Source organism: Thamnophis sirtalis, unplaced genomic scaffold (genome assembly GCF_051295495.1).
Source record: "Thamnophis sirtalis isolate CommonGarterSnake01/CBP01778 unplaced genomic scaffold, rThaSir2_p1.2 scaffold_7, whole genome shotgun sequence".
NCBI lineage: Eukaryota > Metazoa > Chordata > Lepidosauria > Squamata > Natricidae > Thamnophis > Thamnophis sirtalis.
This window is the reverse complement of record NW_028261387.1, coordinates 87,376,850-87,390,304: the sequence shown is the minus strand read 5'-3', so window position 1 is coordinate 87,390,304 and position 13,455 is coordinate 87,376,850. Positions and strand designations below refer to the sequence as shown.

General features: G+C 45.0%; 1 protein-coding gene across 4 annotated transcripts in view; it reads left to right on the top strand.

Annotated features, from left to right (window-relative positions):
* Positions 1 to 13,455, top strand: part of TAF4 (TATA-box binding protein associated factor 4) — a 104,060-nt gene that overhangs the window by 68,648 nt on the left and 21,957 nt on the right. For 2 of the 4 annotated variants that reach the window (XM_087720540.1, XM_087720537.1), the window contains exons 8-15: positions 75 to 317; positions 2,389 to 2,536; positions 3,844 to 3,958; positions 6,493 to 6,662; positions 9,052 to 9,182; positions 11,918 to 12,043; positions 12,727 to 12,783; positions 13,263 to 13,382. In XM_087720540.1, the coding sequence (XP_087576666.1) occupies positions 75 to 317; positions 2,389 to 2,536; positions 3,844 to 3,958; positions 6,493 to 6,662; positions 9,052 to 9,182; positions 11,918 to 12,043; positions 12,727 to 12,783; positions 13,263 to 13,382 (1,110 nt within the window). The remainder of the gene's footprint in view (positions 1 to 74; positions 318 to 2,388; positions 2,537 to 3,843; positions 3,959 to 6,492; positions 6,663 to 9,051; positions 9,183 to 11,917; positions 12,044 to 12,726; positions 12,784 to 13,262; positions 13,383 to 13,455) is intronic. The other 2 variants (XM_087720538.1, XM_087720541.1) reach the window with 2 other exon arrangements.

Below are 13,455 nucleotides of genomic sequence, written 5' to 3'. Positions count from 1 at the left end.
GAATTTCTTTTGGGGTGGGTGGTGGTTTGAATGGTTCTCTTAAGTTGCTAAGAGCTTTTGCATCTCTCTTGCAGCGGAGCTTACCTGCCTTGAGACACCTGACTCCTGACTCAGCCGCTTTCATTCAGCAAAGCCAGAATCAGCAGCCCTTGACGCAGCCCACGACCGCTCTGACCGCCGTGATGTTGAGCAGCTCGGTCCAGCGTACGGCGGGAAAGACCACTGCCACTGTCACGAGTACCTTGCAGCAGCCGGTCATCAGCCTCACGCAGCCAACCCAAGTGGGAGTTGGCAAGCAGGGGCAGCCCACGCAGGTGGTGTGTAAATCGAACTGGATTCCTATTTCTCTTGGTCCCCCAGCATACACCAGCCATTTCCTTCCTAACTTGTACTTGTACTTGTACTTGTACTTGTACTTGACTCCTCTTCACCCATCGTGGGTATAGGCGACTTCCATGGAAATTTGACGCCACTGTTACAGCGATCCATGGAAGCTGTTTCGGCTGGATATACCCAAGGGGACGCCAGTCCCAAGGGTCGACAGAGCCCGATTGGTGGGAATGGGGGGCACCACGTGAAGGCCGGGTTGTCGTTTGATAGTTGAGAGGCTTTGCAATAAGCGTTGCAATGTATATTTTGCGCATCAACTATCCTTGCCCCCCTTTCCTTCCTAAACCTAGCCAGTGACACCTATATAAGCAACAATGTATATACAACACGAAAGCAACACGTCCCTGTATTTTGCACGTTAAGTATCAAATTAGACATGATCGATGTTTCATTCTTTTCGCTGCGGTCCTGCTTAGCCACCCCCTCTCCACCCCCATAGATGCAAACAATTCACATTTAAATCTTTTCGCACCTGCCATATTTTGGCTTTTGTTGTAGACGCTTAACCAATAAGCGGAAAAGTGTGGTCCATTCATTCATTTATACGAACCTATTACGCCGTTCCCTCCCAGCTCAACATTATTATGCTGAGCTGGGAGGGAACCGCATAATAGGACCCCCGCATCATTATGTGGAGCGCAGAAAAGCCATAAGTGAAAGCAAGCCAAATGAATGAAACATGTCAGGAAAGAAAAGAAAAGAAAAAAAGGATGATTATAGCTGAACATCGCTCACTGTCTTTCTTCACAAGGGCGTGACTTTGCAGATTATTCTTGTTTCTGGATACCAGTTCATACATTGCCTCTCATTCTTTAAAATCTGTACCGCTTTCATTTTAAGAGACCTCATCAGCTCAATTGGCTGACCTTCCATTCACTCTATATTTCTTTTACGCTTTGCTCAATACAAACAAGGGCGGTGCAGTGGCTCAGCCGTTAAGACGCTGTGCTTGTTAGGAAGAAAATCCGCAGCCCAGGTTCGAGACCCGAGTGCCATGGTACCATATCGGTGGGAAGGTAACATCATTCCGTGATGTCGTGCTGGCCACATTACCACGGAAACATCTTCAGACAGGGCTGGCTCAATGTCCTTGAAACGGAGATGACCACCACCCTCTAACGTCGGCAACAACTAACAGAGTAAAATCCTCAGGGACTCTACCATATGACCAAATCACTTCAAAATCCTTTTAATACTTCATTCTCTAATATATACCCAATCATTCTCTAATACGTGTCATAGACCCATACCAGGATTCTGCTAATTACTTAAGGAATATCCATGCCACTTGTATATTTTCTATATTTTCTTAAACCCTTGATTTAAGCTGCGTTTCTCCAGTTATCTGCTTTTCGTTGAGCATCTAGCTTCTTGATAGAAAAGCAGGGGGGGAAATCCTGATACCCCGTTTTCCCGAAAATAAGCCCTCCCCGAAAATATTGCAACACAGCAGCAACCATAAGGTGACCACGCTCGCCTCCTCCTGCACCTCAAAAATAATATCGCCCAAAAAATAATGACAAGCAATTATTTCGGGGTTCAACGGTAAGTGCCAGGGTTAGTCAACAGCAGAAAGTTTAAAACATTCTTAAATCTCATCCTGGGCCCCTTTTTTTGACCTATTACCATCTGGCAAACGGTACAGGATAATAACAACAAGGACAAATAGGCTGAAAAACAGCTTCTATCCCAAGGCAGCAACTATATTGAATTCTACGGTATAGTTCAATATTAATGCAATATCGGGTTTTAATTATATAGCGTGTGAAGGATGTGTGTGTGTGTTTTGTTTTTTATAGTATAATGCAAACTGAAAATGGCATTTAATTTCATTGTACGATGTGCAATGATAATAAAGTGAGCTAAACTAACCTAAACTTTTTCTCAAAGAAGCTAGTGGAGGAACAGTGATTGTTGAATTGTTGAATCTTTTGAGAAGCAAACTTGTCCTCGTATAATGGAATAATACCGTCGTTGTTTCTCCAAAACTTTTTGCAGGTTATTCAGCAGTCTCAAAAACAAGGTACATTAATTAGGCCTCCGCAGGTGACGTTGACCCAGACGCCCATGGTGGCTTTGCGGCCACCGCACAACCGTATCATGCTGACCGCTCCTCAACAAATTCAGCTGAATGCACTTCAGACAGGTAAGAGCTAGGCGTTCTCGGTGTGACATCTGGTGTTCGCTGGTAAAACTGCGCCTGGAAATAGTGTTTGATTCAGGGGTGGGTTTCTCGCCCCGTTCCAACCTGTTTGGTTGGAACGGGGCCGGTGGCGTCCTCGTGCACGCGTGCGGTGCACGGATGCATACTAGCGTCTGCGCAACGCTCCAGCTGCTCCTGGAGGATCGCGCAGGCACTGTATGCGTCCTGCGCATGCGTGGAAGCGCAGAATTCATCAAAACCGGCTAAGGACCGCGGGCGGGCGGGTGCGCCCTTTGCCGTTCCCGGAAGTTACTTACTTCCGGGTTCGCCGACCAACCGGTTCGCAGGGACCGCCGCGAACCGGTTGAAACCCACCCCTGGTTTGATTCATCGAATGTCAGGTGCAAGTAACCAGGAACGCGAGTTGAGTTCAGAGCACTAGAAGTTTATCACACCCCAACTTATACACGGGAATCTGATCTTCTATCGGTCAAGCCAAATTGGTGCAACATGAGGGTTAACGGAATTGATGGGAGGGTGAGGAGGCTGGATTCTCTTGTGGGAACATAATGACTCCAAACTTTTGATACGTTTAACCCTCTCCTTGGGCTTAGCCTGCTCATCTTCTATAATAAGGTCTTTGTAGGTTTGGGTTTTTGGGGGGGAGGGGGGAAACTGGAATAAAATATGCTGCTGAGAGAGATGGTCTGGGCTATCGATGAACAGTATGAATTATCTGCCATTTTACTGACCAAATCAAATTCTGAATTGTGTATTTTAATCCTCTCTCCTTTCCCTCTCCGCCCCTCTTTCCTTTTCTCCTCTTTCCTTTATTCCTCTTCTCCTTCTTCCCTTCCCTTCTCATCCCAGCCTCTCTCCTCTCCTCTTTCTCCTCCTCCTTTTTCCTTTCCTTCTCTTTTCTTCTCTTCCCTTCCCCTCTCCTCTTCTCTTTCCTCTCCTCTTTCCTTTCCCTTCCCTTCCTTTTCCTCTCTTCTCCCCTCTCCCCTCCCTTACCTTGAATAAACTTAGAATTAGGATCATTGTCATTGTAAGCTCTGATTATAGCTCTGGTTTCAGGTGCTTCATTTCTCTACAGAAATGATGATGGAACAAACACAAGGTATAATGAAATCAGAGCTATATTTTCCCATTTCTTCCCCAAAGCAAGCTTGGATTTGTGAGCTACCTGAAATCATGAGTAATAAGCAAATTTACATCCCTCAACTTCAATTTGCATAGATTTTTTTCTGCAGTTTTTGGTGTGCTAATCTCGCCTCCGGAGCACCCATGCTGGTTTCCTTTTCTTACAGTCCCCGTGGTAAAGCAAACAGTATTACCAGGAACCAAAGCTCTTTCTACTCTTTCAACCCAAGCTGCAATTGCTCAGAAAAATAAACTCAAAGAACCTGGGGGAGGCTCATTTCGGTAAGCGATCTTATTTGCTCTTGAAGAAAAAAAATATGTGACATGTATTCTGTTTTTCCTGATTTATTTTGCTTCCTCAGCAAAAGAGAGTTTGTAACGCTAGGGAATAAATTCTGGACTTTTTGAAGGCTTCTCATGAAAAGATAAAGGTTACTCTGCTTACGTTCAGCTCCATTTTTCAACATTTAATTTAACTTCTCTTCCTCTGATTGTGTGGAATTGAGGCTGTTGTCAACAAAGTAGAGCAACCTAGAACCGTGATGGGGAACTTATGGCATGCGTGCTACAGGTGGCACACACAGCCCTCTCTGTGGGCATGCGTGCCATCGTCAGCTACTCTTCTGGTTTCCATTGCACGCATGCGCACCAGCCAGCTGGTCTTCGCCGGCACCGAAGCACCAGAAAACAGCCTAAAAATGCCCTCTAAACAGCCTGTTTTCTGGCCATTTTCCAGGCCATTTTGGGGGCTGTTTCCAGGCTGTGTTTTGCCCCCCCCCCAAACAGCCCAAAAATCAGCCAAAAAACTGGCATGCACGATATATTGTATATTATATTATATTGTATGAAAATATAAAGTTGGGATTGCTGAAATGCCACCCCGAGAACCCATCAGAGAAAGTAAATAAGCATGGGCAACAACGGAAAGGAAGGAGGACGAGGAGAGAAAGGAAGAAAGGGTAAAGCAGAGAAAGTAAAGGAGGGGAAGTAAGAGGAGGACAGAGGGTAAGAAGGAGGAGAAGAGAGGAGTGGGGGAAAGGGAGGGGAAGAAGAAAGGAGGAAAGAGAGGAAGAATGAAGAAGGCAGAAAGGGAGGTTGAGAAGATAGAAGGAGCAAGGTTGTTGCAAAATAAGATGGAGGCATGGGGTGGCAAGGACCCAAACTGTATTCTATATATATGTAAGAAAATAACGATAAAGGTTAATGATGAATAGATAAATGTTAATAGCAATTATAAGAATGTGTATTTGTGAATGAATTTGAAAGGGAAAAATAAAATATAAAAAAATCCTGGCATGCACGCACCAGCCAGCTGGTCTTCTGGTTTCTAGTGCTCCGGCATGCGCCCATGGGCACACATGCGCATGTGTTCCAGTTTGAGAACCGGGTGTCGAAAAGGTTCGCCATCGCTGACCTAGAACCAAAGAGAAATTCCCTGATAGTTTGAGCAAATAATCAATGGAATATTATATCTCCAGAGGTTGTGGTTACTCTATCAGGATATTTTTATAAAGAGACCGGACAGCCATTTGTCTGAAATAGAACAGGGTCTTCTATTTGAGCAGGGGGTTAGACTAGAAGACCTCCAGGGTCCCTTCCATCTGTGCAATTCTGTTGTTCTGTTTTTTCCAAGATAAACGGGCTATATTGATTGGTAATTATGGAAGTTGTAATTATGGAAGGTACTTGGAAAATGCCAGATCGGAGAAAGCGGGGTTAATTCATGCTATCTGTGATTATACATAAGGTCTGGGGATTAGAGCAACAGGATGCTAAGCCCTCTAGTCCCACTTCAGTGAGACACTTAAGGGATGCATTGTGGGGTTTGGAAGGAGAAGATCGATATAGGCGAGCATGGATATGTTTACTAAAACAAAAGACAGGGTGGGGCTTTTGGTGACATTGCCTAAACCCTGTTTCTGATTTTAAAAATAATTTTAAACTTGGGAAGGAGAGTAGGAAAAAGTCATCCATCAAGTGGTCTCTTTTTACATTCTTTTAGTAAGGGGTCTAAAGGGACGCGGTGGCTCAGTGGCTAAGACGCTGAGCCTGTCGATCAGAAAGGTTGGCAGTTTGGCGGTTCGAGACCCTAGCGCCATGTAACGGAGTGAACTCCCAATCCTTGTCCCTGCTTCTGCCAACCTAGCAGTTCGAAAGCACGCGACTAGAAAAATAGGGACAACTTTGGTTCAACAGTGCTTTGGCATTTAGTCATGCCGTCCACATGACCACGGAGACGTCTTTGGACAGCGCTGGCTCTTCAGCTTTGAAACAAAGATGAGCACCACCCTCCTAGAGCCATGGAACGACTAGCACGCATGTGCGGGGGAACCTTTACCGTTATAGATTACTTGGGGACAGGAGCTGATTTGGCAGCCTTACCGGAGAGATATTCGTCCTAAAGCAGGGATGTCCAAGTTTGGCAACTTAAAAACTTGTGGACTTCAGCTCCGTGGCTGGCTGGGGAGTTCTGGAGTTAGTCCCTAGCGTCATGTAACGGAGTGAGCTTTTCATGTTAGGAAATAGCACCCCTTGCTTCAGCGAGCTGAATCTCCTCCCCCCCCTCCCCTGCTCCCCATCTGCCTTGGACACACTTCTCACACATCAGACACTTTGACAAGTGTCATTCCAGCCAGAGGAGAGGTTCTGTGAATTCTATACCAGGAGTACTTGTCACTTCGTGTCCTTAGAAAAGTGTTTTTGTTTTAGTTTAGAGTCAGCAAACTGTTTGTAAATTCTCAGCCCGTGGATAGCATTCTTTTTTTTTTTTTTGCAAATGTTAACAAGATGTTTTTTTTTTCTCTCTCTCTCTGAAGGGATGATGATGATATTAACGACGTTGCGTCGATGGCAGGAGTCAACCTATCGGAAGAGAGCGCACGTATATTGGCCACCAATTCTGAATTGGTGGGCACTTTAACAAGGTCGTGTAAAGACGAAACTTTTCTTCTCCCAACACCCTTGCAAAGAAGGATATTAGAAATAGGTGAGTTTTTGCCAAAAGCGTGATTTAATGGGGTATAGCAGCCTGTATTATTTTAATAGGAAATGTATTTAGCACTGTATAATTTATTGACTTGGAAGGCTGCTCCACATATTACCCCTAAACCAGTGGTTCCCAACCTTATTTTGGCCATGCCCTACCTAAGCATCTGTAAAATCCTGTCCCCTTCTCCCCCAATGACATGTAATTCTTACTACTCAAAAAGTGAACTCCTACTCACTCGGAGGAAGCCATCAACTTGGTGTCAGTGTTCCAAATAGCGTCCAAAATTAAATCAGAGTCCAAGGCAAAGTATTGCTCAAAGTTCCAATTTATTAAGAGAGCCATGTTGGCCACATCTGGGAAAACCCGAATCTGAAGGCTTCCTGGTTTCCCCCACCCAGTTGAAAGTCCAAGATCTTGCCCCCATACCCGCAAGTCCATCACATGGTCCAATCTTCCACTGCCATGCTGGCAGCTTCCACCCATCCAGTTCCAGTCAGGTGCAGAAGTGCCAAGACAAAGGATGACCTTGGCATTCTAGAAAGGAATTTTATTTTGGCTACATAGCATTTTACTCCATATTATGCCCCCCCTCCCAATTCCCCACTATAGAAACAGCATGGTAGAATAATATAAAGTGTGGCAGGCCAAAGATCCAAAAGAAACATGACTGCAGGCCTGACACTTGGTTTAAACAAGGTTCCAAAGAACACGGCATCCATGAAAGAGAAAAATAAAAGAATGAAAGACAGGAGAAGTACTGAAGAACTTAAAAAATAATAGTATGAATGGACATGAAAAAACAGCAAATAAAGTTTCAAAACATATAATAGGGAACCAAATGCATAAATATAAATAATTTTAATGAAAGCTTTTTCTGCAATACTTTGATCATATTCATTACTATACATATTAAAATAAAGGTACCTAACAAATTTGAAATACAATTTGAGCTCGCCTCAAGATCATATTTACAATGGAATCCTATGCATGTCTGCTCAGACACTCTGCTGTTTTGGCTGGCAGAGTGCTGCAGGAGGCTGTCCAGGTCAAAAACGGGCTGCTTTGGGCTCATGCGTGCCTCCCCCTCCCCGTGCCCCGTTTTGGCCAGCAGGGTGCTGCAGGAAGTGTCTGTCTCTTCCCCTGCCTCCCCCCCACCCCACCCCTGGGCCAGCCTGCGGAGAACTATAATGCTGACTTAAATGTTTGGAAGCAGCCTTCTTTTCACTTGCCATTGTATTGGTGTACAACCTCTGCTACACCCTATTTTTTTGGAGTATAAGACGCACTAGAGTATAAGACGCATCAAGATTTTGAAGGGGCAAATTTTAAAAAAAGGTTTTTGCACTCTGCAGACCTCCCAAAAACGGCCCATTTTTCACGAAAATGGGTCCATTTCTTTTTTTAAAAAGGGCATGAATAGCCTTTAGGAAGCTTGTAGGGAGCTGGTGGGGGTGTCCCCCCCCAATGAGCAAAAAATGGCCCATTTTTCATGAAAACAGGCCAGTTTTTTGTCAAAAAAAAGGGCATGCATAGCCTTTAGGAGGCTTATAGAGTACTCCTGGGGGGCTGGGGCAAAAGTGAGAAACAAATGGCCCATTTTCACTCATTTCTGCCCTCCCCAGCCCCCAGGAGCACTCTGAAAGCCTCCTAAACACTATGCACGACCTGGGTACCTGAGAGACCGCCTCCTGCCGATTAACTCTCTCAGACCAATTAGATCGCACAGGTTGGGTCTCCTCCGGATTCCATCTGCCAGCCAATGTCGGCTGGTGACTCCCCGGGGGAGGGCCTTCTCTGTTACAGCTCCGGCCCTCTGGAACGAGCTCCCTGTTGAGATCCGGATCCTTACTACCCTCCCGGCCTTCCGCAAAGCCACCAAGTCCTGGCTGTTCCAACAGGCTGGGGGGAGCTGAGAAGCATCTACCTCCACGGAAATTGTGAATGTTGGTTTTGTTTTTAATATGTTGTCTTTGTCTCGTTCCCCCCTTTCCCTTGTCTTTTGTGAGCCGCCCGGAGTCCTCCGGGAGTGGGCGGCATACAAGACAAATAAATAAATAAATAAATTTTGGTGAAGGATTCGGGAGGCTAAAAAATGCTGTAATCAGTATATAAGACACACCCAGATTTTCAGCCTCCTCTTTGAGGGAAAAAGGTGTGTCTTATACTCTGAAAAATACGGTAATTATCTCCATAGTTCTTCTATCAATCATTCCAAATAGAATATTCGCGTTAAAGGTAGTGTATTTTGGGAGTAGCAGCACACCTGTTCACCTGCAACTCAATGAAAAAGAAAAAACAATTCATGCAGCCTTTGGCAAAGAAGGTAGCTCTAATTCATAAATGTGGGCTTATGTACCTTACCATTTTTCCCCCCTTGGAAACTCAGGTAAAAAGCATGGAATAACGGAAATCCATCCTGACGTAGCTAGTTATGTATCACATGCGACGCAACAAAGGTTACAAAACCTTGTGGAGAAAGTATCAGAGACTGCCCAGCAAAGGAATATTTCTTATAAGGTAACTGGCGTGTTCTTTATTGTGAAGATATTGGCAATGCCTTAACAACAACAACAACGAAAACGCTCTGGCTTTAAATGCAATCTGGGCCCCAAGCAATGAGAATTTATTGCTTATAAATGTCCTTAATATGTAATATATCTCAAAGAAATTGACTAGCAATTTAAAAAAAAAATTCTTGAATCACAGGAATGATTTTATTTTGATCAACATGTCAGAAATTTTCCTGCCTATAAAATGTGTGTATCGGTTTCACAAACAAACAGGGAATTGCTTCCTTGGATTGTTGAAATCTGTTAAATCTTTCACATAGCTCTGGCCGCTTGTGCATTGTTGTGTACTCTCCTCACTGGCTGCTCCCCCCTGCACACCTTCCTGATCTGTACTGCGCCTCTCTTAACTTTCCCATGCAAGAGGCCATTACGTTTTTGTGGATGGCTTCTTTCAAGGTATTAACTTCTAACTGTTCTGACCGAGGCTTCCCAAGAGCATGAAGCAAATTTCTTGTCTGAACAAAAATCTCTTTTATTACTTTACTGTGAATTCTGCTCATTCACATCCAGCAAAGTCTTTCATGGGAGGATTTACAGTCACAGACCTTATCTGGCTTGGAGAGCTGACAGGCTGATATCTGGAAAACTTGGCAAGGAGTCTCGGAGAGGCACGAACCAATTAAGCAAACTAATTGTCTCCTGCAAACTCTACTCCCCTTTCGCTCCTCTTTTATTTCCTCTGGGAGGGGCCATTCATCATCAATCTGTGGCCTTAATCCATAGTTGACCCTTGTTCTTTTGCTGTTCCCTTCGTCTGGCAACTCTGCGCATGCGCACACTGGGAACAGGCTCCAGCTGTTTGTCTGCCTCACTGGCCCCATCTCTTCCTCCGAAACAGAGCCCTCATCAGAGCCTTCCCCAGACTCCAGGACTGGCCCATGTTCCTCTCCAACCTTCTCACTGTCTGAGAATCTACTGCCAGCTCTGCTGGCTGCTGGCGGACCACAACACTAACAGAATTCTGTCTTTAAAGTGTTTTAAGTTAGGATTCCTATCCATGGAAAAAGTTGTTTGCTTTCAAGAACATGATAATCTTTAACCCAGATCTGCCCCTCATCCTGAGAGTAAACGCCAGATTCTGCAAGGTCCATGAACTAATAATAATTTCTATGTGCTCCACTTTCTCCTAGAGAGGAGGAGTGGCAGATGCTTGTTGGACCTTAAAATCCAAACCTGTAGAATGAGGCCATTCAGACAGGACTGTTCACTATTTGTATTCTTGAAAACCATGCACTAGGCAAGAAGGTGTCTACTGTCTCATCGGGTCAAAACTTTGGCATGTTTGTCCCATTCAACAGCTGCATTGGTTTCTCTGGGAAAAATTTGTAGAGCAAGAACTAGTTCTCTATTCATACGTTCATTTATCAATATAAAGTCAATGCTTTCTCTTAAACTGAGAGGCACTTCAAAAAGTGAATCCCACTAGAGCAATGATGGCGAACCTTTTCAGCGCTGAGTGGCCAAACGGGAACGCCCGTTCATGTGTGGGCACCGGAGCGCCGGAAATCAAAAGACCAGCTGGCCTGTGCGCATGCACACACACGCATGCTGGCCAACTAGTCTTTGCGCGTGTTGTAGTACCAGAAACCCGAAGACCAGCTGGCCAGCATGCACATGCCTGTTTTTTGGCCATTTTTGAGCCCCCAAACCAGCTCGAAAATGGCCTGTTTTTTGGTGCCCCGGTACCTGTGAAGATGCGCACTGGAAACCTGAAGAGCAGTTGGCGATGGCCCGCCTGCCCACAGAGAGGGTTCTGCGTGCCACCTCTGGCACGCATGCCATAAATTCGCCATCACGGCGCTAGAGGTTCCTAGCTCACTCTTGATAGTGAGCTCACTCAGCACCTACTGCTCTTGCACCTGTTTAGTTAGCTGGCCCCTTGCACACAGATGAGGAGAAGACTGTATAGCTATTTTTTTAATTACTGTGAATTTCTTACGTGTGGAGCTGTGTTGGTCAGGTAGGCTCACTGATCAATCAAAGCTGTTCCAAGGGGGAAGGATTCCTTTAAATATTCCACTGGGGGGCACTTGAATTAGTTGTTACACAATGATGGGGGATGGCTCTTTCAGCCACAGCAGGTCACCCTGGATAAGCATAATGGTTAATGGTTGCACTGGTGTCCCAAGGAGAAGACCTAGGGGCCTATTATCTTGATCTAAAGCAGGGGTGTCAAACTCAATTTCATTAAGGGCCGCATCAGGGTTGTGTTTGACCTCTGAGGGGCTGAGGGTGGGCATGGACAGCTTGCCATCACTTGTATTGGGGGCACCTGTAGTGGCCCAAGCGTGCTGCCAACAAAAATGGGCTCCCGAGCTCCGTTTTCGGCTGCGATGGCCTCCTGCAACCCTCTGCCAGCGAAAACAGAGCTCACGAGAGCTGCCCACGGCCCTCCCGAGCTCCGTTTTCGCTGGCAGAGGCACCGTGGGGCCAGTCTTTTGCTGCTTCCCGGGCAGCCCCATGGGTCAGATCTAAGCACCCCACAGGCCAAATCCGGCCCCTGGACTTTCAGTTTGACATCACTGGTCATTTCCAGTTGGTTGGACTCAACTTTGGAGGAGAATGGGAATCCACAGTCAATGAGGAACTTCCATTATTTTCCAACTATGCAATTTGACATTGTGATTCCTCTGTTGCCCATCTTTCATTTTTATTTTTCTTTGCAAATCGCCTTGTTTTCAGGATGATGATAGATACGAACAGGCAAGCGACGTCCGGGCACAACTCAAGTTCTTTGAACAACTTGATCAAATAGAAAAACAACGGAAAGACGAACAAGAAAGGGAAATATTAATGCGCGCAGCAAAGGCAAGTGCTCCTGGGTGTTATCCTTTAATAGATGAAACAAATGTCACATTTGTCATTGGAAGAGTAGAAGTCCTTATTTTATACCGAATGTGAAAAAGAAGAAGGAAGCTTTGTTTGTTTCAAAGTTGGATACCAGCACGTTGCTGTTGAGGTGCCGGCAGCAATTCCATGTCATAGAACAGCCCCATAAGGAGCACAAAAGTCCTCGATTTATGACTTATCACTTAGCATTAAAATTGAAAAATCAGGCGCAATAACATGGTGACTTGCTTAATGACCAGCAATGACAATTGTAATTCTTAGCTTCTATACAGTCATACATTGGGGACTATGTGCTGTTAGATAGTCTGGAAATTATTTGGATGAGAGAGTGACTGTCTCAAAATCACCTAACCGACTTTTATGGTTAAGGCAGGACTAGAACTCACAGTCTCCTGGTGATTGGCCCAGTCACCAGCCTTAGGCTTTCATGCCTAAGGTGGGACTAGAACTGTTGGCTTCTTGGTGATTGGTCTAACGTAACCCAGCTGGCTTTCATGGTTAAGGCAAGATTGGAATTCACAGTCTTCCACTTTCTTGTTTATAAATGTACTGACTATTACTTTATTTTAAACGTAATTTTAAAAGACTCTCTTTCTTCTCTCTCCCCTCTTCTCTCCTCCATTTTTAACAAATCAACACAGTCTCGATCTAGACAAGAAGATCCGGAGCAGCTTAGATTGAAACAAAAGGCCAAGGAGGTATGTTTAAACTATATTTACTTCTAGCTGATAACCCAGCGCTCCTCGGGCATTTATTTATCCTAGCCCTCTTTTCTAATGTTGGATTTTCCCTCTTCCAGAGGGAGCCCCCTTGTGGAGTACTGTGAAGCCATCACCATGACTTCTCCATAGCACTGTACAGTAGATGCCATTTTAAGGCAGTACGGTAGAAGCCATTTTAAGGCACAACAGGCTGTATCTTAACAGCACACACACACACACACACACACACACCGAGGGGCATTAGGGGTGTCTTACTCCCACAGTATTTGTTTCCAGAGAATAAGTAATCCGTGTATCAAGTTTGGTTGAAATTGCTCAAGGCGTTCCAGAGTTATGCTGGAACACACACACACACACACACACACATATTCAACTATGCAAAAGTGATTGTATTAAAAAAAAACCATAATAAAAACTGCAAGGAAATAACGATCATTTTGTTTTGCCAAACCCAGATGCAACAACAGGAACTAGCACAAATGCGACAGAGGGATGCTAACTTGACTGCGTTGGCTGCAATAGGACCCAGAAGGAAAAGGAAACTGGATTCTCCAGGGTCTGGATCAGGGACAGAGGTATGAGAGAAGAATTCTCTTTGCAAACACCTGCACTCTTCCAAACCTTACTTTTCAGGAGTTTAAGTCCATC